The sequence below is a fragment of the Trematomus bernacchii genome, unplaced genomic scaffold, assembly GCF_902827165.1.
Source record: "Trematomus bernacchii unplaced genomic scaffold, fTreBer1.1, whole genome shotgun sequence".
Classification (NCBI taxonomy): Eukaryota; Metazoa; Chordata; class Actinopteri; order Perciformes; family Nototheniidae; genus Trematomus; species Trematomus bernacchii.
In genome coordinates this window covers 30,596-53,864 of record NW_022987742.1, presented here as the reverse complement: position 1 = coordinate 53,864, position 23,269 = coordinate 30,596, and the positions used below count along the sequence as shown (strand labels likewise).

General features: G+C 42.8%; 1 protein-coding gene across 1 annotated transcript; it reads right to left on the bottom strand.

Moving 5' to 3' along the window:
• Nucleotides 1–109: 109 nt before the first annotated feature.
• On the bottom strand, nt 110–23,269 carry LOC117496396 (NLR family CARD domain-containing protein 3-like). The gene is made up of 11 exons (XM_034148048.1): nt 23,156–23,269; nt 21,381–21,488; nt 17,569–17,676; nt 9,170–9,248; nt 8,805–9,030; nt 6,866–8,660; nt 6,607–6,780; nt 5,828–6,001; nt 2,808–2,954; nt 1,911–1,957; nt 110–1,822 (listed from the first exon to the last, which is right to left on the bottom strand). The coding sequence occupies exons 1-11, from the start codon at nt 23,179–23,181 to the stop codon at nt 1,263–1,265; spliced, it is 3,444 nt and encodes a 1,147-aa protein (XP_034003939.1). The 5' UTR covers nt 23,182–23,269; the 3' UTR covers nt 110–1,262.

Here is a 23,269-nt window from a genome sequence, read left to right as displayed (position 1 = left end):
GGCTCGCCAACATGATCTCATTCATACATCTTCAACTGGGATCAATGGTTTCACATTCATACCTGACACATTCATTAAACAGGTCAGAAAATGAGACAGACTCCAGAACTCACTTTGAATATGTTTACTGTAGATGTTAAAGATTACAATACACCAATGTGGTCTGCAGAGAGAATCCTCCGGTACATCCTGACTCCAGATGAAAGGAGACATGATGTCACTTTCCCAGTGATCACAGCCAGCACTGATTGGTGAATATTAAGAAGGGTTATATTGAAGTGACTGCTGCCCTCTAGTGCTCAGAGGGATTATGACAGCATGGCAGTGGCTCTTGTTATTTCATCAGCGATCAGTACTAATGTCCATTATGATCATTCAGAATCAGCTTCATTAACAAACTATGTGAACATAAAGGACGTCTGTATTTCTCTCAGTGCTCTTACAAAAGGAGAACCAAGCTGAACCAAGCAAAGCGTGAACATTCATAAATGTGGAGAAACAGCAAGACATTTGGAGACAAAGACACAAACCAGAGTGGCTCTGAATCTGAAGCTTTGTTTTCTAAGTGATCTGGTTTCAAAGAGCACAGATAACGTCTCTGCTGAGGGGCGAAGGAGCGTCAGGAAACGCTCTCAGGAAGAGTCCGTCTGATTGGTCAGAACTCTGGAGGTGGAAATCATAAAGTTTCTCTCTCTTAGTTTCAGTTGTTTCTTTGAGTTTCCACTCCCTCTGTAATCTGCCTCAGGTCAGTTTGAATCTGGGTTCATGTCTACCTTTACCACCAACATCTACCCAGAGGTGGACAGTGACTAAGACCATTCACTCAAGTACTGTACAAGTACCATTTGGAGGTACTTGGACTTCACTTGAGTACTTCCATTTCCTGCAATTTAATACTTCTATTCCACAAATAATTATCCAGTTTCTTGGCCTGTTCATATTTGTAATAGCAAATATAAGATAATGAATTATGATGTACTAATAAGGATATATAAAATACCTTTGAGTATAAAATACATTAAAGTTAGCTCCACCTTTACCGGCGGCACAGTTCAAATGAAGAACACATGAATGCATCACTAATTATAATCCAGTGATATAATACTGTATATCCCAGGAACCCAGTACTTCTACAGAGTATTTATACACTGTGGTAGTATTACTACTTTTACCGCAGTAACAGACCTGAGTACTGGTGGTACCACGTGTGATTGATTTGACGTCAGACGGTCAGTCATGTGTGTGGGGGGGGGGGGGGGGTCTCACTCCTGCAGAGAACACAGAGACACTGAAGAACCAGAGCGACCAGAGTCACTATACAACGTAAACCCAGCACAGAGAGGTTCAGTGAATGTGGCTCTGAAGGTGTGGAGGTGGGTCAGTGTGTCAGAGGAGACTCTGTAGAAGGAGAGAGAGCCAGCAGGATGATCCAGATACACTGCTACTCTACCAGAGGAGGAGGAGGAGGAGGAGGAGGAGGAGGAGGAGATGTGTGTTCCTCTGTTATTGTGCCTGACAGAGTAACCTCCATCAGACTCCAGACTCCAGGACTGATCATTCCATCCAAACCAACATTCCTCTCCGCCTCCTCTCCTGATTCCTCTGTAAGTCACTGATATATGAACCCCTCCTCTCCACTCGACCTCCCAGTAACAGCGACCAGTCAGAGCTTCTCTGCACATCAGCTGAGGACAGGAGTCAAACCTCTCTGGATGATCAGGATAGTTCTGATCCTCTCTCACACGTGTCACCTTCCTGTTGTTGTCAGACAGTTTGAGTTTTCTGTGTGCTGTGTTTGAGTCCAGTGTGAGTCCACAGGAATCTGATGAGAGACACAGCAGGTACTAAAGGTTACTAAAGTCCCTGTGATGTCCCAGTGTGAAGATGTTCATGATTAAAAACACACTTACACTTCCTGAGACCTGGCCTCAAGAACCGGACTGCAGCAGGCTCCAGGCTGAAAGCAGAGGGGGGGGGGTCAGCATGGAAACATGACATGTCTCACTGGTCAGTTAAGGTACGTTCACACCGGGCGCATCGCCGTTACATGTAAAGTCAATGCAAAGACGCAGATAGGTCCATTTGTATGGATTGAGTGTCAAATGTGCGTGACCCTGTAACTGCTGTGAGTCAGAACACCAGAGCATTCATTCATGTGTTTCACTAACCAGTATCAGTATGTCCTGATTTCACTAGCATTTTGAAACCTCTATTACAATTACATCACTGTCAAATATGTTAATATAGTATCTAATATTTGTGTCTGTTTGGGTCTGTGGGACCTAACCTCCTCTAGGGGGGTCCTCACCTCCTCTAGGGGGGTCCTCACCTCCTCTAGGGGGGTCCTCACCTCCTCTAGCGGGGTCCTCACCTCCTCTTTCGAAAAGTGGGGGGGACATGTCCCCCCTGTCCCCAGTGGAAATGACGCCATGCGTGTGTGTGCGTCAAGTGCAATAAATACACACAGTAAAGCTCTGCCCCTCAATGGGGCTCATGTGCTGTGTAGATTCTGCCAGAAGGAAAGGTCAAACTCCTTAAATCAGTTTATTTATTCATGATGTCACTTCCTGTGCTTAATCAGACAAATCTGTGTGAACATTCAAACCCCCCACTCTATTTCTGTTGGTAGTTCCACGATGAACATTGACCCACTGAGGGGGGGTTTCCTCTTAGTTGTGGAACATTTGTGTTTGATGCTAACAGCTGACGGCAGACAGTGTGAAGAGTCAGGGTCTATCAGCTCTGGTTGTTTCAGGTCATAGGAGCCAGTTTCTACCTCCTCTATCAGAATGAGTGCCTCTCCATACCTGAGTGTGTCCAGTCCAGCAGACAGCAGCCTCCCCCCTGAGTCTCCTGGATGATTGTAGCTCAGGTCCAGCTCTCTCAGATGGGAGTGCTTTAAAGCTGAGGCCAGAGCATCACAGCCTTCCTCTGTGATCAGACAGCCTGACAGCCTGCAGACACACAAACAAGCCGTCAGATCATCTGAGGGCCCAGGACTGGAAGGGGGGGGGCTTATTACTGCTTCACCTCTGGGTCATCTCTACACCTAAAACTCCAGTCACTGCTTCACAAGTCAACTGGACAGCCATGGTAAGGGTCTTATTGATATGAACAGATCATCAAACAAAGGAATAGAGAATAATGTGAACAAAGACACAGAGAGATGACTACAAGAAGACCTGCAGCTGACACTCTACTACAGTTTGGACATCAGACCTCCAACACCACCAGGTAGATCGTCTCAGACGCTCACAGTGTGGCCTATTGAGGCTGGAAATACCCAATCTCTGAGCCCAGTCACTGCACAGAAGAAGCTTTAATCTGACGCCCATTGAGACTGCTTGTTTCTGTGATCTCATCCTTTCAGTGACTACCTAAAGCTCATGACGGTGAGTAAGGGTTGATCGTAGACGGACTGGTAAATAGAGAGTTCTGCCTCCAGCTCAGCTGACTCTGCAACAAACTGCTTGTCCATCTAACGCAGGGGTGGATTTTGTGGTGGTCTACCGTCCGCCCTTAAGCATCCAACTGCGGACTCCTGACACTCAGACACTTTTCATAGTTTTAGGTTACCAGGGGCACGCTTGTCTGGCAGTTATGCACATGCGGGTTTTGTCCAAGGCAGTGTGCTTACGTCAGGGGGCCCGGAGACTCAAGGTGCGCATGGCAGGCCGCCTATGAGCGGCCAAAATGTTTTAATTCACTCATTATTGTAATTTTTAGACAGTGTACATTGGACGACATAAACATACGGAGTTATGGACATAAACGTGTCAGTATAGACAGAACAATGTACATATTAATCATATTTATTTTGTTAAATGTACAAGAAACTAAAAACAGCAGAATCACTGCTTTAAGCAGGATATCACACTCACAGGCAGACATACACACACCCAGAGTGAAAAGATAACGTATTTACCCAGGAATAAGTGTGCAAAACATGGGTACATTAGTGCTCAAACTCGATTATAATGTTTTAATTCCGGAGGTTTTAAGTGTGGTTTCACTTGTCTCACACACCCAGAGTGTTAATGTCCAAATGTTATAAATTAGTATAGAGCTCCATCTATTGTAATTTGAGTGTATTACACGTCTGTCCATGGAACGCGAGTTTTGCGCCATTTGAGTGGAGTAAACTGATAGGCAGCTGGAGTAACATGTACATTGAGACGCATTGGGACATATCATCGTCACTTTCAATGTTAACCTTGTACATAGGAGGCACAATTTGCTTACCCCTTGTTAGTCTTACCAGGGGCACGAGGTTCTGGAGGGTGTGAATATCTGGGTATAGTCCGTGGGAGAGTGCTTAACTGCGGGGGCCCGGGGACTCATGGTGTGCAAGGTTATGGAGGAGTGCCACTGTTAGGGACTCATGCTGGAGGTCTCTAGTCCGTCCTTTGGGGGTCTGTGAGCCGCCACATAGAGACTGCATTTAAACAGATTCACCAGTTTATAACATTACTTTAGCCCTGATCAGAGCCCTGTTTTCTGGGTAAGATAGCGAGGTGCTGTACCCTGGGTCTCTGGGTCTATGGGTCTTTGAGACCCTGCTAACAGCAGTGACTCTGCTGCCTGCATTTAAACAGATTCACCAGTTTAAGACTGCATGACAACATGCATTGTAGTTCTGGCACATGTTCAGATTCTGCTATTTCTGCTGAAATAGCACATTGTGAACTACCAGTTTTCATTAAATGACTTTCATTTAAAAAAATTCCCATGACTTTGACCACTAATGTACCCATGATTCAGACACTTATTCCTGGGTAAATCTGTTTTCTGTTCCCCCTGGGTGTGTGTGGCACCATCTGGTGGAACATTTGTGAATTACACTAAAATCCCAAACTTTAATGTTTTTTATCTTAGCGAAATAATGGTTTAATGACCCCAATGTAATGATCATTTATGATTCTGCAGACGTTGTCTACACGTGTATCACAACGGCTTATTTTTAGAGTGATTTGGAAAACTCGGTTAGTAAGGTTTTTTTTTGTCAATATGAGATGCACTGTTTTCATGTCCCATGTACATGTCTGTACATATGGCCTCACGCACTACTAAGGTAGGGGTGTCAAACTCAATTTCATCGCGGGCCACATTCGCATAAAGGTTGCACTCAAAGGGCCGGTTGTAACTATATAAATATATTATATATATAAAATAATTCATTATATTACATTATTGTCTCTGAATTGGATTATTATCGGATAGGATAATAACTTAGTAATTAACTACGTCTGAAAGCAGAAGTCCAGGGCAAATAATTGCAAGTCTCTTCAGTGCGCATGTCACAAAACGAGATGCATTGTGGGACATGTAGTTTATGGGCAACCTGCTTCTGTAAAGTGGCATGTAACCGTATAATAAACGTATTATATTCTTTGCAAGCTCTTGCGGGGCCACATAAAATGAAGTCGCGGGCCGGATTTGGCCCCCGGGCCTCGAGTTTGAGACCCCTGATCTAACGCTTCATTTGACCCTCACTCGTTAATGAGACCCTGAGATTATTGAAGTTCCTCGCTTGGGCCGAAACTCCCAGCCAACACGGATGGAGCAATCCACCTCGGCCTCAGACTAGGAGGTGCTCGGCTGAAACTACCCAAATGAGTGCTGTAGGTCTAACACTTGTGCCAAATCAACAACAATGAAGCTCTTTGTAGAGGCTTTAAAGAAGTCTGTGCTAATTATCATTTTGTGAATTGTGTCTTGTTTCACTACAATGATAATATCCATGATGGTGATCCCAAACCACAACAGCATTGCTGATGTTGGTATTGACTATTACTGCTGCCGAAGTCAAACTGTACTTTGCTCTGACCTGAGAGTCTTCAGTTCACAGTGTGGACTCTCCAGTCCAGCAGACAGCAGCTTCACTCCTGAATCCTGCAGGTTGTTGTTACTCAGGTCCAGCTCTCTCAGACTGGAGGACTGGGAGCTGAGGACTGAGGACAGAGCTGCACAGCTTCTCTCTGACAGGTTACAGCCACTCAGCCTGAAGAGAACATAATGAACAAAAAGAGAAACAACATTTGTGTTGACACTTAATCCCATTGGATAAGGTATGATATGCAAGTGAAAAGTAACATTTCAAATATTTTTACACTGAAAATCCTGAATTAATGGACATTAAGAAATCCTGAGCTGAGAGAGGCAGGTTAACGTACCTGGAGCTGATTGTTCAAAGAAATATAAGAGAGGTTTAACCAGGGACCGTCTTTTCAGAACAGCTAATTAAAGGGCAGTGTGAAAGCCCTGTGTAGACGCAGAAATGAGAGATTTCAAGATGTTTAATTTTTGTATTAAATAAAAACGAAACCCTTTTGCAGACGTGTGATACAAATATATAGAACAGAGGCACTGATTGTCGGTTTTACATTGATTCATTTATTTATGTTGGTTGCTAAAACAAAGCTAGCTAAGGCTCTGGCTAAAGTAACGTCAGTTGAATGTAGCTAACCAAAATATGATGCATGCATGTGAACGTGTTGCATTACAAAGATACAGATGTGAGTGATGGTATTCCCACACCACAACAACATGTCTGATGTTGGTATTAACTTGTATTGCTGGCTAAGTCAATCTGTTCTGTGCTCTGACCTGAGAGTCTTCAGTTCACAGTGTGGACTCTCCAGTTCAGCAGACAGCAGCTCCACTCCTGAATCCTGCAGGTTGTTGTTACCCAGGTCCAGATCTCTCAGACTGGAGGACTGGGAGCTGAGGACTGAGGACAGAGCTGCACAGCTTCTCTCTGACAGGTTACAGCCACTCAGCCTGAAGAGACGATGAGGACAACAGTTATTCAGGAGACAGCAGTGTATTAATAACTGATTCTCTAAATCAAATGATCTGTACTTACAGAGCTTTGTTGGAGGCTTTGACCACTGGCAGCAGCCTCAGAAGAGCCTCCTCTGAAGCAGAGTATTTCTGCAGGTCAAACTCTTCCAGATATTTTCCTGATGACAGTAAGATGAAGACCAGAGCTGACCACTGAGCAGGAGACAGATTATCTGTGGAGAGACTTCCTGATCTCAGGCTCTCTTGGATCTCCTCCACTAGAGAACGATCATTCAGTTCATTCAGACAGTGGAACAGGTTGATGCTTCTCTCTGCAGACAGATCCTTATCCATCTTCTTCTTGATGTACTGGACTGTTTCCTGGTTGGTCTCTGAGCTACTTCCTGTCTGTGTCAGCAGGCCTCGTAGGAGTTTCTGATTGGTTTCCAGTGAAAGACCCAGGAGGAAGCGAAGGAACAAGTCCAGGTGTCCGTTTGGACTCTGTAAGGCCTGGTCCACAGCACTCTGGTAGAGATGTGTTAGTTCAGGTTGGACTTCAGACTTCTGGGAGGTTGTTGATTCTTCTGCCAGCAGGTTGACTCCAGAGTTGATGAAGGTCAGATGGACATGAAGAGCAGCCAGAAACTCCTGAACGCTCAGATGGACGAAGCAGAACACCTTGTCCTGGTACAGTCCTCTCTCCTCTCTAAAGACCTGTGTGAACACTCCTGAGTACACTGAGGCTGCTCTGATATCGATGCCACACTCTGTCAGGTCGGACTTATAGAAGATCAGGTTGCCTTTCTGCAGCTGCTCAAAAGCCAGTTTCCCCAGAGACTCCATCATCTTCCTGCTCTCTGGACTCCAGTGTGGATCTGTCTCAGCTCCTCCATCATACTTGATGTTCTTCACTTTGGACTGAACCACCAGGAAGTGGATGTACATCTCAGTCAGGGTCTTGGGCAGCTCTCCTCCCTCTCCGGTTTTCAACACCTCCTCCAGAACGGTAGCAGAGATCCAGCAGAAGACTGGGATGTGGCACATGATGTGGAGGCTTCGTGAGGTCTTGATGTGGGAGATGATGGTGCCGGCCTGCTTCTGATCTCTGAATCTCTTCCTGAAGTACTCCTCCTTCTGTGCGTCAGTGAACCCTCGGACCTCTGTCACCATGTCCACACACTCAGGAGGGATCTGATTGGCTGCTGCAGGTCGTGTGGTTATCCAGAGGCGAGCAGAGGGAAGCAGCTTCCCCCTGATGAGGTTTGTCAGCAGCACATCCACTGAGGTGGACCATGTGACATCAGTCAGGATCTCAGTGTTGTGGAAGTCCAGAGGAAGTCGACACTCATCCAGACCGTCAAAGATGAACACAACCGAGAACTGATCAAACCTGCAGATTCCTGCGTCTCTGGTTTCAGAGAAGAAGTGATGAACAAGTTCCACCAAGCTGTACTTGTTCTCTCTCACCACATTCAGCTCTCTGAAGGTGAATGGAAATATGAACTGGATGTCCTGGTTGGCTTTGCCTTCAGCCCAGTCCAGAGTGAACTTCTGTGTTAAGACTGTTTTCCCAATGCCAGCCACGCCCTTTGTCATCACTGCTCTGATTGGTGCATCTCTTCCAGGTGAGGCTTTAAAGAGGTCTTCTTGTTTGATGGTTGTTTCTGGTCTGCCTTGTTTCCTGGATGCTGTTTCAATCTGTCTGACCTCATGTTCAGCATTGACCTCTGCAGACCCCCCCTCTGTGATGTAGAGCTCTGTGTAGATCTGGTTCAGAAGGGTTGGGCTTCCTGCTTTAGCAATGCCCTCAAACACACACTGGAACCTCTCCTTCAGGGTGGATTTAAGTTTACGCTGACACACTCCAGCAAAGGTTTCTGAAAGAACACACAACAAAAGATCATGTGGTCACACTGTAACTCTGGTTCTCTGAATAAAATATGGATATATGTTGGTCTCTAGAGACATCAGCAGATGAGACATTTATCCAGAGTGTTAAATCTTTATAGAAACCCTCTTACTGCGGTGCAGACGGTCAGCCAGCTCCTCCTGCTTCATGCTCCTCAGGAAGTGCAGAGTTATGTTCACAAATGCCTCTCTTCTGCTCCTCTGCTCTTCATCCTCAGCCTCCAACACCTCCTCATCATCACTCTGACTCTCTAAGCCTTCTGGGTAATCTGAACTCAGAGCCTTCTGGATCTTCTTCAGCTCGCTCTTCACAAAAGTGACGATGTGGTCCTCCAGCAGCTGGAACATCACATGAACGACACAAACTATAAACCATGGATCCAAACATCAGATCCGGACAGACTGACTCTCTAAAAGTGCAGCATGGAGATGACTGTGAACAGAAGAGAGGTCAAGTATCTGTAGTACATGTACTCACCGTAAATATGGAGTCCAGCTGTGTCTGATGCTGCTGGGCAGACTGACCACCGGGAACCTCCGAGCTCTCCTGGTCCCCTCTGTGGAGGAACCATGAAGCATTAGCTCACATTATGTCTGTCCACACAGAGACACACTCAGGGTGAAGGAGGACAGGGGAACAGGCTGGTGGTCCTGTGCGTCAGCGGGAACTTTGCACTACAGGAATACAGTGGAGGAAGTAATAATTTGATCCCTTTCTGATTTTGAAAGTTTACCCACTATGGGCATAAATATGTCTCATCATTATTTGTCTTAACAGAAAAATTATTTGTGTGTAAATATGTGATTTGTAAATGTAACACCATCCACAAATGCATTTAAAAGATTTACAAACTCTCAAATAAATTTGCAAATGTAAAACGGATCTGCAAATATTTTTACAAATAAAAAAAAGATCTGTGAATATCTCTTTAACATTGACAACTTTCGATCAGGCATTTGTGAATCCATTTTGTATTTGTCAACCAAAAATGCGCTTGCGGATCTCAAATCTCTGCTTGTGGATCGTCTTTTTACACACACGGAGTTTTGAGACATACTTTCCGCCGGTCTCGGCTAAAATCTACTCGTGTCACTCGTTTATTTTCGGAAACCACGTGATGGCCTGCTGATGACGACATTTCCGCATGATTTCAAAGTAAGAGCATGATGGTTTGTTTAATGCTCTGTTTTTGTATTATAATGAACAGCGGAACGTTAGATGCATTCTTCATCACCATCATCATCATGTTATAGTGATACAGTTAGTTTGTGTTAGTTTATTGGTTCAATACAGCATATATCGTATGCATTGATGTTGAAGTAGAGGCTATACGCCACGGGGAGCAGCTGGCAGCGAAGCAGCCCAGAGATAACTCTTTCTTCATTGTTTTTTGTGAATTCAGTCAAGCGGGTCAAAGTTACAAAGCACTTCACATCCAACACACTCTCACTCCCTGAACGTCCAGGAGCGACGCTTGGTCAGGGTCCCGTGGCGTGCAGTTGGGACGCGCCGAGGCTCCTTCAGCTTCATAAACGGACGCAAAGAGCTTTCAACTGATTGCAATGTATTCCCATCGGCGGCGGTATTTGACGCTCAGGGAAGCACCGCATCGGTCCATGTCGGCGGCATTTAAAGGCAATGTGAGCGTCCATTCCCATTTAGACGCTTCTTGTGAGACTTGTGTTTAGTTTCGGAAAAATTGTTCGTATCGTCAGTTACAGATGAAGCGTCTTATTTTGGACAGTTTAAAGTGCGAGGGTCGTGATCGGTTCATGCACGTTCCGTGATGGCCGGCCGGCCCCCAGTCAGACTTGATACCGCCCCCATGATAAATACATTTAATTATTGTGAAGCCAGCTGCAATGGATCATTGATCCACCAGGGGGTGCAGTGGGGTTCCACACTGGAGTCATGTGAAATCAACTTCTAAATAATAGATGTTGTTTAATCGGAAAAAACGAACGAGCCGGCTCTCCCGATTTTTAATCCTAATTTAATCATCATCATTGATGTTTATGTTCGCCGAATTGACATGAAATCACTGACAAATATGAATATTCTGTATTCAACTTCATTGAAACGATCAGGATGGGTGTTATTTTTCCCCACAATGACCAAGTCGCTGCAAATGATCCCATGTATTACATGTACATGGCCACATTCTCAACAAAGTTACGTAACGAAACATTCTGTATTCCTTGCTTACTTTTTATTTAATGCTTTATAACAGCTGGAATAGTTCGTTTAGAACAGGCACCTCACTCGCAATCTGCTCCTCCGCAACGCCTACCACCTACCTCCGGCTGAAATTATGAATGTACAGTAAGACATAGTAATCATAGATAACACGGCAGGGTCCGTTACAGTTTGTTTTCATCTGATTTCAAATATTTCAAATGTCTGAAGTTAATAAATACATTCTCAGTGTTCAAGTCAATAATAGTCATATAAGAAAAGTACTGATCTAATAACAGAGATTTTATAAGGACTTTTCAATGTTCGACATCGCTCATGTGAAATACAGTAAACTGGATGTTGTGGTGCCGAGAGGCGGGGTATCAAAAGTACAAGCTAAACTTTTATTTAGCATCTGAACACACTTGTAAACAACGTGATGCCCGGGAAGCGAAGACCCGGCGGAAACATCTGGTACTAATGTATAGCGGATCTTTGTTAAGATCCATATGTCACGGATAGAACTATATATTGAGCTTTAAAACAAATGATATATATTATAATAAAATAAACACCGGCTGTTGTTATGCCTGCTGTAACGTTTACTTTCTCCGTTCTCCGCTTAAGTAATTATTACTTCCTGGTTAGCTTTCCGCTCGAAATTTAAATCTGAAAATGGCAAAATAACGGAGAAAAAAACGTTCACAGAGAAGACGACAACAATTGTCACTTGCACTTGTCATTTAGCATCTGAACACACTTGTAAACAACGTGATGCCCGGGAAGCGAAGACCCGGCGGAAACAGCTGGTCTGGTTCACTAAAATGTCCGTGTACAGTATATCTGGTACTAATGTATAGCGGATCTTTGTTAAGATCCATATGTCAGTAGAGATGGGATGGCAGAAGGTGCTATATATATATATATATATATAATTCCAAAGCTGGTAAAGACCTTTCAAATTTAGCAATAATAGTCATATAAGAAAAGTACTGATTTGTTCTTGAATCAACTTTTTTATGGAAAATGTTTTATGTAATTTTATTTCATTTTAAATAAAATGAAAGACATTCACAGTTAATGTAATTAGATATACATTATTAATGCCATACATTTTTGCATAAATATTTATTCAGTATGATAGCTGTCTAACAGAAGTTAAATCCATTTCTCACTTATTCTGACAATGTACTTAACCCCAAATAAAAGAACCCAATAAAAATAGTTGTTAAATAATAGTGAAGTCACGTTGTAATAACAATAACTCATCTCTCTCGGTTTTTTTTGTTTTCTTTGTGTGCTTTGCCAAAAGCCACTGTGTCAAGTGTCCTAGTTGGGTTACCGTAACGAACAGCAGCCGGCTCTCGATTTTTAATCCTAATTTAATCGTTTATGTTCGCCGAATTGACATGAAATCACTGACAAATATGAATATACTGTATTCAACTTCATTAAAATGTTATTAACGTGCCTAAACTCAGTAATTCACTAAAAATTACTGATCCCTCCGCGTCGCGGAGGGATCTTGATCCCTGGGTGTTATTTTTCCCCATAATGACCAAGTCGCTGCAAATTATCCCGCTTATTACATGGCCACATTCTCAACAAAGTAACGACATGACTCCCAATATTAATTAAAATGCTTTTATGGATTTAGAAAATATTTTTATTGATTTAAAACATAGTTCTATGTATTGATTTAAATTTACATGCATCCGCTAAGAAAAATAGTCCGTTGTTACCGTTTTTTAAACAGTCAGAATGAAACGGCAGCTCTCAGCTGTGTGTTCACACTCCTAACTCTGATCTTTCTTTTCCAACAGTTAAGTTAACTGTAGGTTACTCTGAGTGACAAGCTTACAGTTAGTGAAGTAACACTTTTTTTTTGTGAGTCACGACCTCGCTGTTTCATTCTAACATAACGCTCCAAATATGACTGTTTCCACTCGGACTTCAATACAGCAACACCATTGTTTGGTTTCCATGGTAGCGTGTCTCTTTAGTAGCGTGCACTCCTTTCCTGTAAATTACAGGTCCAGCCAGGCAAAACAGTAATATGAAATATGAACGTTAGTTTTTAACTGAAATGATCAAATAAAGTCAAAATGTCACAGTGTTTACAAACATTGACCATACCGTTCACCAGCCCCCACCCCACTCTTTGTTTAAAACGAATTGGCCATCGGAATGTGTGTGTCCCAACCCCCCCCTGTGATATCTCTTCACAGGGGGGAGAGAGTTAGACGCTCGTGAATTGTCAACGGGGGGGGGGCCTCTCTGCACGGAGGAGCCGCGGAGAAGTGAATCACAGTGATCTGCTATTTTAAAGTAAATTCAACACATATCGACCCTAAATATAGCATATATTAAGAACGAGAAAGTGTTAACATCGTTTTTTGTAAACATATGACCAATGTGCGAGGGTGATGACATCAGAGCATCGTCCTATGGGCTTAGCCCCGGACAGGTACAACAGGTATTCACTCAGAGGGGGGTAGTTACCCATTTACATGTCAAAAAGCAACATACAGTAGGCGGGTGGGGGATGGTGAACGTTTACATTTCTCTACAGCAGTGGTTCCCAAACTTTTTGTGCCCAAGGCACACCAAAGGACAAGTAAAAATCTCAAGGCACACCTATTGTGCGAAATAGCCCTTATAACACGTGTTATCACTCATATCATGTAAAATATCTGTAAATGTGCATAATTATTTACTAATGCCAAATAAAATGTATAGATAGAACAATCAGTGGTTCAAGTTAGTATATTCCTCAGTGTAACATATCCACTAGTTGCAAAGCTTAAACATTTTTATATATTTTTTTATTTTAAGGGAAAGGATGTTTTCACTACTCAGTTTGTCAACTATGTTACGGACAAACTTGATGTCATTACAATCATTTGATTAAGTCCTGCACTTCAAGTAAAATCAAATTTGAAAGGCTCTTGAGTCTATTCTACCATATATCCAAAGATTTTTTAAAGTTTAAAAAATAATTGTATTAAAGTTTTGTTTTTTCATGTGATATGTTCAGCACTGTCATTAAGTTTAGGGATATTTTGTATTATAAAACTACCATACAGGTCATTTTGATAGTTTTAAGAGATGTCATGTAAAACTCCAACCTGTGTAGATATACATTATACTATAAAGGATATCAGAAGCACTATTTTAGATATTTTAAATTTGAAAAAATGAGGTGCAACATAGTTGACAATGAAAGTCAAACATTTGACGCAAATAACATAGTTGACTGGACACATTATTAACCATCAGCACTATGTTAATTTCAAGGCAGAAGTGCAAAATTCCATTGATAATGATGTGTAATGACGTCTACATGTCGTACAAATTGTCAACTAGGTTACCTGTCAACTAAGTTACTACAGTTATTACAGTACTGGGTAACTCAGTTGACAGGTAACCTAGTTGACAATTTCCCTATTTTGACCCATCATTTCAATGGTAGGCCTTGCCTGGATGACCACATGTCATTTTCTTGAACAGGTTAACATCACATTTGCACATATAATTGAATTAAAATCATTAAACAATTGTAAACCATAACAATGTACGTAACATTGTTGATTGTCAATGAGTATATTAATTGACCATGTGCTATTATACATAAAATATTGTAAAAATGTAGAGGACAATCACCACAGTGTGTTCAAAATGTCTGCCAAAGAGGAACATGGCATCATGTGATGCTGGTGACATGGTATTGGGACAAACCATTTTTGAGTTAAAGGGGGAAGTTCTGTTAGTAACATAGTTGACAGAACTTTTGCGGACATTCATATATTAAGATATTTAAATTATTTAAAGGGGGAAATCAATTAAAAATATGTTATTATTCTTTAGTATTTAGACTTTTGAAATAAATGAATCATTTTTTAAATTTACTTTAATGGTTTTTATTCATTATTTTGAATCCAAGACACCCTCAACTGAAAAACGGACATAGCAAAAACTGACAATTTAAGAACATCATGACACATTTCAAGCTAAATAAAGCATAGGATGCACATAATGTTTGTGTGATATTATAACATGCTTTCCAATAATAGGCAAAATATGATATTTTTGAAGAAAATAGTTAGAATAATTATAATTATCATCAATGGACATCAATGGACATGGAATGTACCCTAAATTGTAGAATCACTCAGCAGTTACATACACCAAACCTTCCAGTTATATTCCTATCAATATTATGAAGGCTTTTACAGAAGGGTTTGGTCATATATAATTCATAGCCTGAATTATATAACATTTTATACCTAAAAACATGGTGAAAATTGATATTTTAGGGCTGTTGACAGTATTTTCTGATTTATGGAGTGATACAAAGAGATATCCAAAATCCCTTCTGTAAAAGCCTTAGATACTAATATGACTACAAAATGAAACAATAATTTTGATCCTGGCTTTATCCAAAGTTCAGATTTCGGTTCCTGAAATGTGTTAAAATATGCGCATATTTCATGAGCTAATGGTTCATTTGGATATTTAAACATGCTATTTCAGAAAACTTGTAATACAAAAAACAATTGCCTTATTGTAAGTAATTAACTGGAGAAATATTTAGCTGATATCTTTAAGTTAAAAATACCCTATTCACCTGGGATGTCTCGCCTTAATTAGATGTTTGATAAGTGCAGATCACATAGTAAAACACGTACACAGATACATTATTTTGTATTTTTATTAAATTCGACAATGTCAATTTCACTTTCCACTATGTCCACCGTTGTTTTTCACAACCAATGGCAGAACTTTATTGAGGCCTGTAATTAGTCAACTACAGGTCTCTTGAGTCAGTCTTTTTCTTCCAAAAAGCTTGTGACAAGATGTTATTGCTCTTGGGGCATTAAAAACAAGATTTTAACTTTAGTTTTTTATATAATATCTGCATTTTCTATTGTGAAAAACTAAGTCTTAGTTATTTAATATATAGCGCCATCTCCTGGTTAAACCCTGAAATTGGAGAATAGTGGGAGGGCCTAACATTCCTGAATACTGGTCTTTGGCAGGCAACTGGCTGGCAACTGGCTGGCAGTCGGCAGGAAGCTGTATGCTGGGGTCCAAAATAAGATGCTCCATCTGTAGCTGAGTTTCTTCCCGTTAAGTGGGTATGACACATTAATAGGTTGTTAAATGTTAAGAAGCCCTGAGACACAGTTTCGTTACTCATAATATCCACTAGTTACCTGTATAAAAGACACCTGTCCACAGATCAATCAATCAGATTCCAACCTCTCCACCATGGGCAAGACTAAAGAGCTGTCTAAGGACCTCAGGGTGATATTGTAGACCTGCACAAGGCTGGGATTGGCTACAAGACCATCAGAAAGCAGCTTGGTGAGAAGGAGACAACTGTTGGTGCCATTATTCAGAAATAGAAGCAACACAAAATGGGCATCAATGGCCCTCGGTCAGGGGCTCCACACAAGATCTGGCCCCGCGGGGTATTGATGATCATGAGAAAGATGAGGTATCAGCAAAGAACTACACGGGAGAAACTTGTTAATGATCTCAAGGCAGCTGGGTCCACAGTCACCAAGAAAACTATTGGTAACACACCGCACCATAATGGATCAAATCCTGCAGCGCCTAAAGGTCTCCTGCTCAAGAAGGAACATGAATGGCCGTCTGAAGTTTGACAATGAACATCTGAATGATTCAGAGAAGGCTTGGGAGAAGGTGATGTGGTCAGATGAGACCAGAATCGCCATCTTTGGCATCAACTCGAGACGCCGTGTATGGAGGAAGAGATGCTGACTATAACCCCTAGAACACCATCCCCACGTCAAGCATGGAGGTGGAAACATTATGCTTTGGTGTTACTCTGCAAGGAGACAGAAGACAGTAGCTCAAAATTGAAGTTACCCTGATTTGGATGAAAGTCGGTGCATTGAGAGAGGGTGCCTCACCGGTGACTTACCTAAAGTCACGTGCATGTATCCCTTGGCATATGGGAGATATGAGCCTGTACATTTCAAATACATAACTGCATTGTCTCGGGTATTTGAAGTGTAGAGTACTGTATCTCAACAAATGCATTGAGACAGGAAGGTGACACCTGGACTGTGCTATCTTGGCCACCCTATGATTTATTGGTGTGAAAAGGGAGTGAATTGGACAATTAAAAAATTCTAGAAGTGTTGCATGGCCGACAAACTTGGTCCAGGGACACATTGGGCCCTTTGGATCACACCCACAACGTTTGGGGGCCATGCACACCTGCTTTGGACCCCTCTGGGTCTGGGTGTTTTAGGAGCGCCCAGCCATTTCCGGGACTTTTGGGCGAAACCGGCCTTGAGTTATGGCATTTTGGGGCGAAGTGGGAGTTTTGGGCAGAATGGGCCTTTAGCCCCCAATAAGGGGTCCCACGAAGTGGACTCGGGGTACTTGAAGTGTACGGGGCCCGCATGCACGTAGCACCCCCAACAGTCAAAAGCGTGTTGGTGCATCGCCCCGGCCACTTCCTGCCGGCATCAGGCAATTTGTATACAAAGTGGCCGTAGTGGTCCATCGCTAGGGACAGCCTGAGTTTTCAGATGTAGTTTCACTGCCCCTCCCAGTGTGGACGTTCACAACTAAACACTTTGGACATGAGGAGGGGTCGGACAACACTTTATACAAACTGGGTTTATTCTATCATAACCGGACTCTTACTATGAGTTACAGCTTACTTCTGATCAGCAGATGGAGGTCGTCCTTTAAAGTTCATGAAGTCACCCATCGACCGGTCGCTCTTGAAGGACAGACAGCTGGGAGAGTCTGGTCTCTGCTGCTGGACCCTGAAACAGAGACAGATGCATACATTGGCGTTGCCTTCACTTCATACCGACTACTTTTGTTGTAAGATTAAAGTTAGTTTATTAATAAAGCACATTTCAGACACAGAGGGAATTCAAAGTGCTTTACATAGGCATTAACACATAATCATTTAAATACATAAAGAGATAAAATAAGCGCCCCGGCCGCTTCCTGCCGGCATCAGGCAATTTGTATACAAAGTGGCCGTAGTGGTCCATCGCTAGGCACTCTGTACATGTCCGGGAAGAAACCCATGTTACGGCTGTCTATAAGTAGGCCCTTTCACTAACTCTCACTGTTAAAATAAACCTACCGTTAAAATGATAGACTGTTAATGTCGAGACGAAAGTCAATATTGAAAGAAAAATAATAATATCTGATAAAAACGGACGGATAAATAATTATTTGTATGTTTTTTCGTTTAGATTATTATTATTATTATTATAGTATTGTTCAATACCAGGAGGGGTATTCGTTTCATTTTGAATAGCGTAGGCTACTTTTCTTAATAAGGGAGCTGTTATTAAAAAATATGAATGCCGCTTCCGGTAACACGGCAACAAAAGGGGCAGGAATTGTGATGGCCGGTCTTTTGTTCCCAAAGCCATGGAGGGAGAAGTTGGCGACAGTGTGTGTGAGGCTCCAGAGACGCCATTGGTATGTTTCTCCGCTGTTTATTACGTTTTGCGTTCTTGATCTGTTGCCTTATTGTGTGAGAGTGCTGTTGCGCGATCGACGGCTTTTGCGCAGCGTGGTTTGTGTGCGCTCCGTTTTGTTAGTGTATATGTTTAGACAGCGCAGATGGTGTTCAGTGAGGTTTTCTGGGTTGCTTGGTTTCAAGTAGAGAAAGAGACTTTCTTATTCATTCATTTAAGTTAATGATGTTTTGTAGAATAACTCACAATTTATCATTTGAATTATAATACCCTGAAAATGGAAGGTGACTGCATTTTTATTATTATTATTAGAAATAATGCAATGAGGCATACAAAAAGTTTGTGATTTTGTTTGCATGTGAACTAACATTTGTTTGTCCTCTGTGTTTGAAGGTTTTCAACCTGATGAGAATCTGATGAAAAGTGTCATATAAATAACTGCTGAGCAGAAAATAAAGACAAAAAGAAAGAATCAGAGTTGTCCAAGCGTCCTCTGTCCTCTGTCCTCTGTCCTCTGTTGCCCTCCAGCCTCTCACGTTTGGGCATAACACTGAATACAGGCCAAAACCCAGAAGAACTTGACAGTTCGTTTCTTTGTAAGAGGGCAAACTTACAAAATCTGCAAGGAATCAAATAACTATTTCCTTCACTGGATGACGAGTTCTTGGGGAAAAATCTAATCTCAATAGCAACGGATGGAGCAGCAGTACTCACAGGCAGAGTTGGGGGACTTGTGACAAAACTCAAACAGGATTTCCCCAAAGTGCAGTCCATTCACTGTCTAGCCCACCGACTAGAATTGGCTGTCAAGGATTGCCTTAAAGAAGTAGCTGGGTGTAATCAATTTGAGTTTTTTGTTGCAAAACTGTATGCTCTCTATCACCAGTCATCAAAAAATGCCCGTTTGCTCCAAGAAGCAGCAGCAGAATTAAACGTGCAAATATTGAAAATAGGCCACATTTTCACTATTCGTTGGGTGGCTAGTAGTTTTCAGACTGTGAAAGCTGTCTGGAAAGATTATCACGCACTGGCACGCCAATTCAAAACAGCAACAGACGACACATCATCTCGCAGTGACACAGAGAGACAGAAATTCAGGGGACTGCACAAACTCCTCACGAGCACTGGATTTCTGGCTGATTTGGCAACAATGAAGGATGTTCTTCGAGAACTTAAAAGCCTGTCGCTAAAACTGCAACGCAGAGAAACATCTTTGGTAGATGCAAGTTGCTACATTCAGCAGACCATCGATGTGTTGACAGCTATGAAAATCAGTGGCGGAAAGTCCACACAAAAAGTGGAAGAAGGCATTGCTACTGGCATGTTCAAGGATGTTGAGCTCTCAGAGAGCAGGCCCAAGATAAACCGTCTGCAGTTTTACCAGTCTATAATAGACAGTTTGAAGAAGCGACTGCCTGAACCGGACCTGGTCCGCATGCTAAAACCACTGGACAAGCGCTTTTGGCCCGAACAACGAAGCGCCCTGATTCTCTATGGGGAGAATGAAGTACGCGCACTGGCAAAAGTACTGGGGGAACCGGCCCGAGAGGCCATTGAGGAGTTTCGGGACTACAAATTAGAGAATAAATCTCCAGGGAAAGCCCTGCAAAGACTGCAGACAGCGAGCAAGACCTTTCTGCCTACATCAGCTGAGTGTGAGAGGGGGTTTTCTGCCGTCAATTCGACCGACACCGACAAACGCAACAAGTTGCGGGAGAAGAGCCTCTTCTCGCTTCTCTTCGTAGACATCAATGGCGCCCCCCCCCGGAGCAATTCGACCCTCAGCCAGTTGTACGGTCTTGGATCAAAGCTGGCCACAAACCCTCCACATCATGGGTTCCGGGACCGAAAGTGAAGAAGAAGCCGCCCAGGTCCCTGTGGTCGCTTTTACAGTAAGGTAAGAGAGTCCATTTGACTGTTTGAGCTTTGTGTTTGTTTGGACTGGCCCCAGTCCTACTGTTGATATATTCTTTGGTTGTGTGATTTATTAGGTTTTTATCAGACTGATTGACTTGCTTAGTCTAATCAATCTATAGGACTGTTGGATTAGGCCTACATGTGTGGTGGAGTGTAGTATTAACATTTCCATTCATTGTTGTTGCTCAATAATAAATCATTCGTTTTGGATAGCTAGTCTCATTATTTTCTTGGATTAATTTCAACTCATTTAAATTCTGAGGCCGCCGTGCCTATGTTATATAGCCTATACACATCTGAGAAACGTTGCCATGTGTCCCCAACAGCAGCTGATGTCGTTGCTTTGTTTGTTGCAATTAAATAAATGTTGGCTAATGGCTATCAATTGGTTTTGAAACGGTAGCCTCATGTTGTTATTCATTCTCTCTGAAATGTTATTGTGCTTTGGCAGTAATACCGTCTGTAGTAGTAGCAGAGTGTTTTTATAGCAATTGATCGCATCCGCGCTGCTGCGCCAGTCAACAGAGCGTGCGTGTGACATGTTTAGTAGCAGGATGTGCACAAAAAAATAGGGCTCCCCCGAAAGCAAATGGGTAATTCGAACACTGGACACATTGGGCCCTCTGGATCACACCCACAACGTTTGGGGGCCATGCACACCTGCTTTGGACCCCTCTGGGTCTGGGTGTTTTAGGAGCGCCCAGCCATTTCCGGGACTTTTGGGCGAAACCGGCCTTGAGTTATGGCATTTTGGGGCGAAGTGGGAGTTTTGGGCAGAATGGGCCTTTAGCCCCCAATAAGGGGTCCCACGAAGTGGACTCAGGGTACTTGAAGCGTACGGGGCCCGCATGCACGTAGCACCCCCAACAGCCAAAAGCGTGTAGGTGCAGCGCCCCGGCCACTTCCTGCCGGCATCAGGCAATTTGTATACAAAGTGGCCGTAGTGGTCCATCGCTAGGGACAGCCTGAGTTTTCAGATGGAGTTTCACTGCCCCTCCCAGTGTGGACGTTCACAACTAAACACTTTGGACATGAGGAGGGGTCGGACAACACTTTATACAAACTGGGTTTATTCTATCATAACCGGACTCTTACTATGAGTTACAGCTTACTTCTGATCAGCAGATGGAGGTCGTCCTTTAAAGTTCATGACGTCGTCCTTCGACCGGTCGCTCTTGAAGGACAGACAGCTGGGAGAGTCTGGTCTCTGCTGCTGGACCCTGAAACAGAAACAGATGCATACATTGGCACGCTGGAGAAAAATGATGAAATATATGTTTAATTTAAAGTCATTTTATATAACCATGTAGTGGTATAAATTAGGGGTGTCACGGTTCACAGAATTCACGGTTCGGGACAACAAGAAAAAGCAAAATAAAGTCCCAAATGCATAATTCCAAGGTTGTTGTTATTTATTTTTGAACAGTAGTGCAAGTTTCAGTATAAAAATAAGGATCTCTAACATTTTGAATAATTAACTGTATTACACAGTTAAAAACAAACCCCAAACAGTAGCACACACACTCATGGCGCGTTTCCACTACAGCGCGGAGCACGGTTTAAGAGGGGAGGGGGAGGGAATTCCAGAGCCTAGGGCTGCGTCTCAGGTCTGTTATTTTCATTTCCTCGCTCGTTGGTCCTCGGTCTCACCGGAAGTTGATTTGTCTGCGCCATCTTGAGTAGCGTCCCATGGCGCTTATTTCTGCCCGAGGAGCGAGGAGCGAGGAGCGATAAATGATTATAATAATATAATAATGAATGCATCATTCAGTTACAAATATGTGATATATCTGAACAACAAAGTGGACAAAAGATCATTTTATTCATTTATTGGAAACATTTTCATGATCGCTTTTTTCGTTTATACATTTTAAGAATGGCGTTTATCTTTTTTGAGAATGAGTTCTTATTTAATGTATTTGGGTCGACAACAGATGATACAAATGTTTGTGTCAGTAAATGTGTACTAACAGAGGCGGGGGTGTTTGTGAAAACAACGGGGACAGAGCTGCTGTCAGACGATCAGCTGTGCAGCGTCATCACAAACGGACGTGGCTTCACGTGACGCTCCGGAGGAAAGGACGTCCCATTGCTCTTAAAACTCATTTCCCTGCTTCTCGTGGTTTGCTTGCGTCTCTCCATGCTTCCTGGTGGGAGGGACTAGACGCAGGGAAACCACGCAAGTGAGGGACGCAAGGAATCCATTGAATCGACCTGAGATGCAGCCTAGGAGCTGCCACTGAGAAGGCTCTAAGGGAGATGAAGTGGGATCGTTCAGTGAGGTAGGACTGGAGCCATCTGAGTGCAGTACCTTGAGTCCTGAGGGCAAATGTTATCATGCTGAGTGAACCCACTGCCCATAACAACAAATTAAGACAAGTTACAAAAACTTCAACTTTAAATAATACTTGTAAACTCTGAATAATCCGTTGCATTAAATTGATAACATGCGTCAGCCTCGGCATTGTATGTAACACGCATGCGGACAATGCAAATTAATCATCTAACGTTAGTCTCTGTCTCAGACGGTCTGTCGCCACCATTTTTGATGCATATTTCATATTTAACGTTAGTTAGTTTTAGGGAAATCTTTAGCATGTTAGCGAGCTAGCTAGCCAGCCGCGGGTTGGAAATTAAGAGCTGCCCGAGTGAAATAGCGAGTATTTGAAGTAGGGTTGAGACTAAAACTTGGCTGAAATTAGTATCCGGTACGGATAATGTACTTTTTACAAGTAAAATTATTTTTTATGAGAAAAAAAGTAACTGCAGTTCACTTAACGCCCACTGACATCGCTAATAACCAGGATTTCCTGAAGGTTACACAGAGAAGCTTTAACACAGACAACAACTGACTTTATCTCAAACCGCTTTTAGATGTTATTCTTACCCCCCATCAGCAGATTGAGGCTCCATTGAGCGGTCACTCTTTGAGGACAAACAGCGGGACTCAGGTCCAGGTCCAGGTCCAGTTCCAGGTCCAGGTCTTTGTACTTCTACTCCA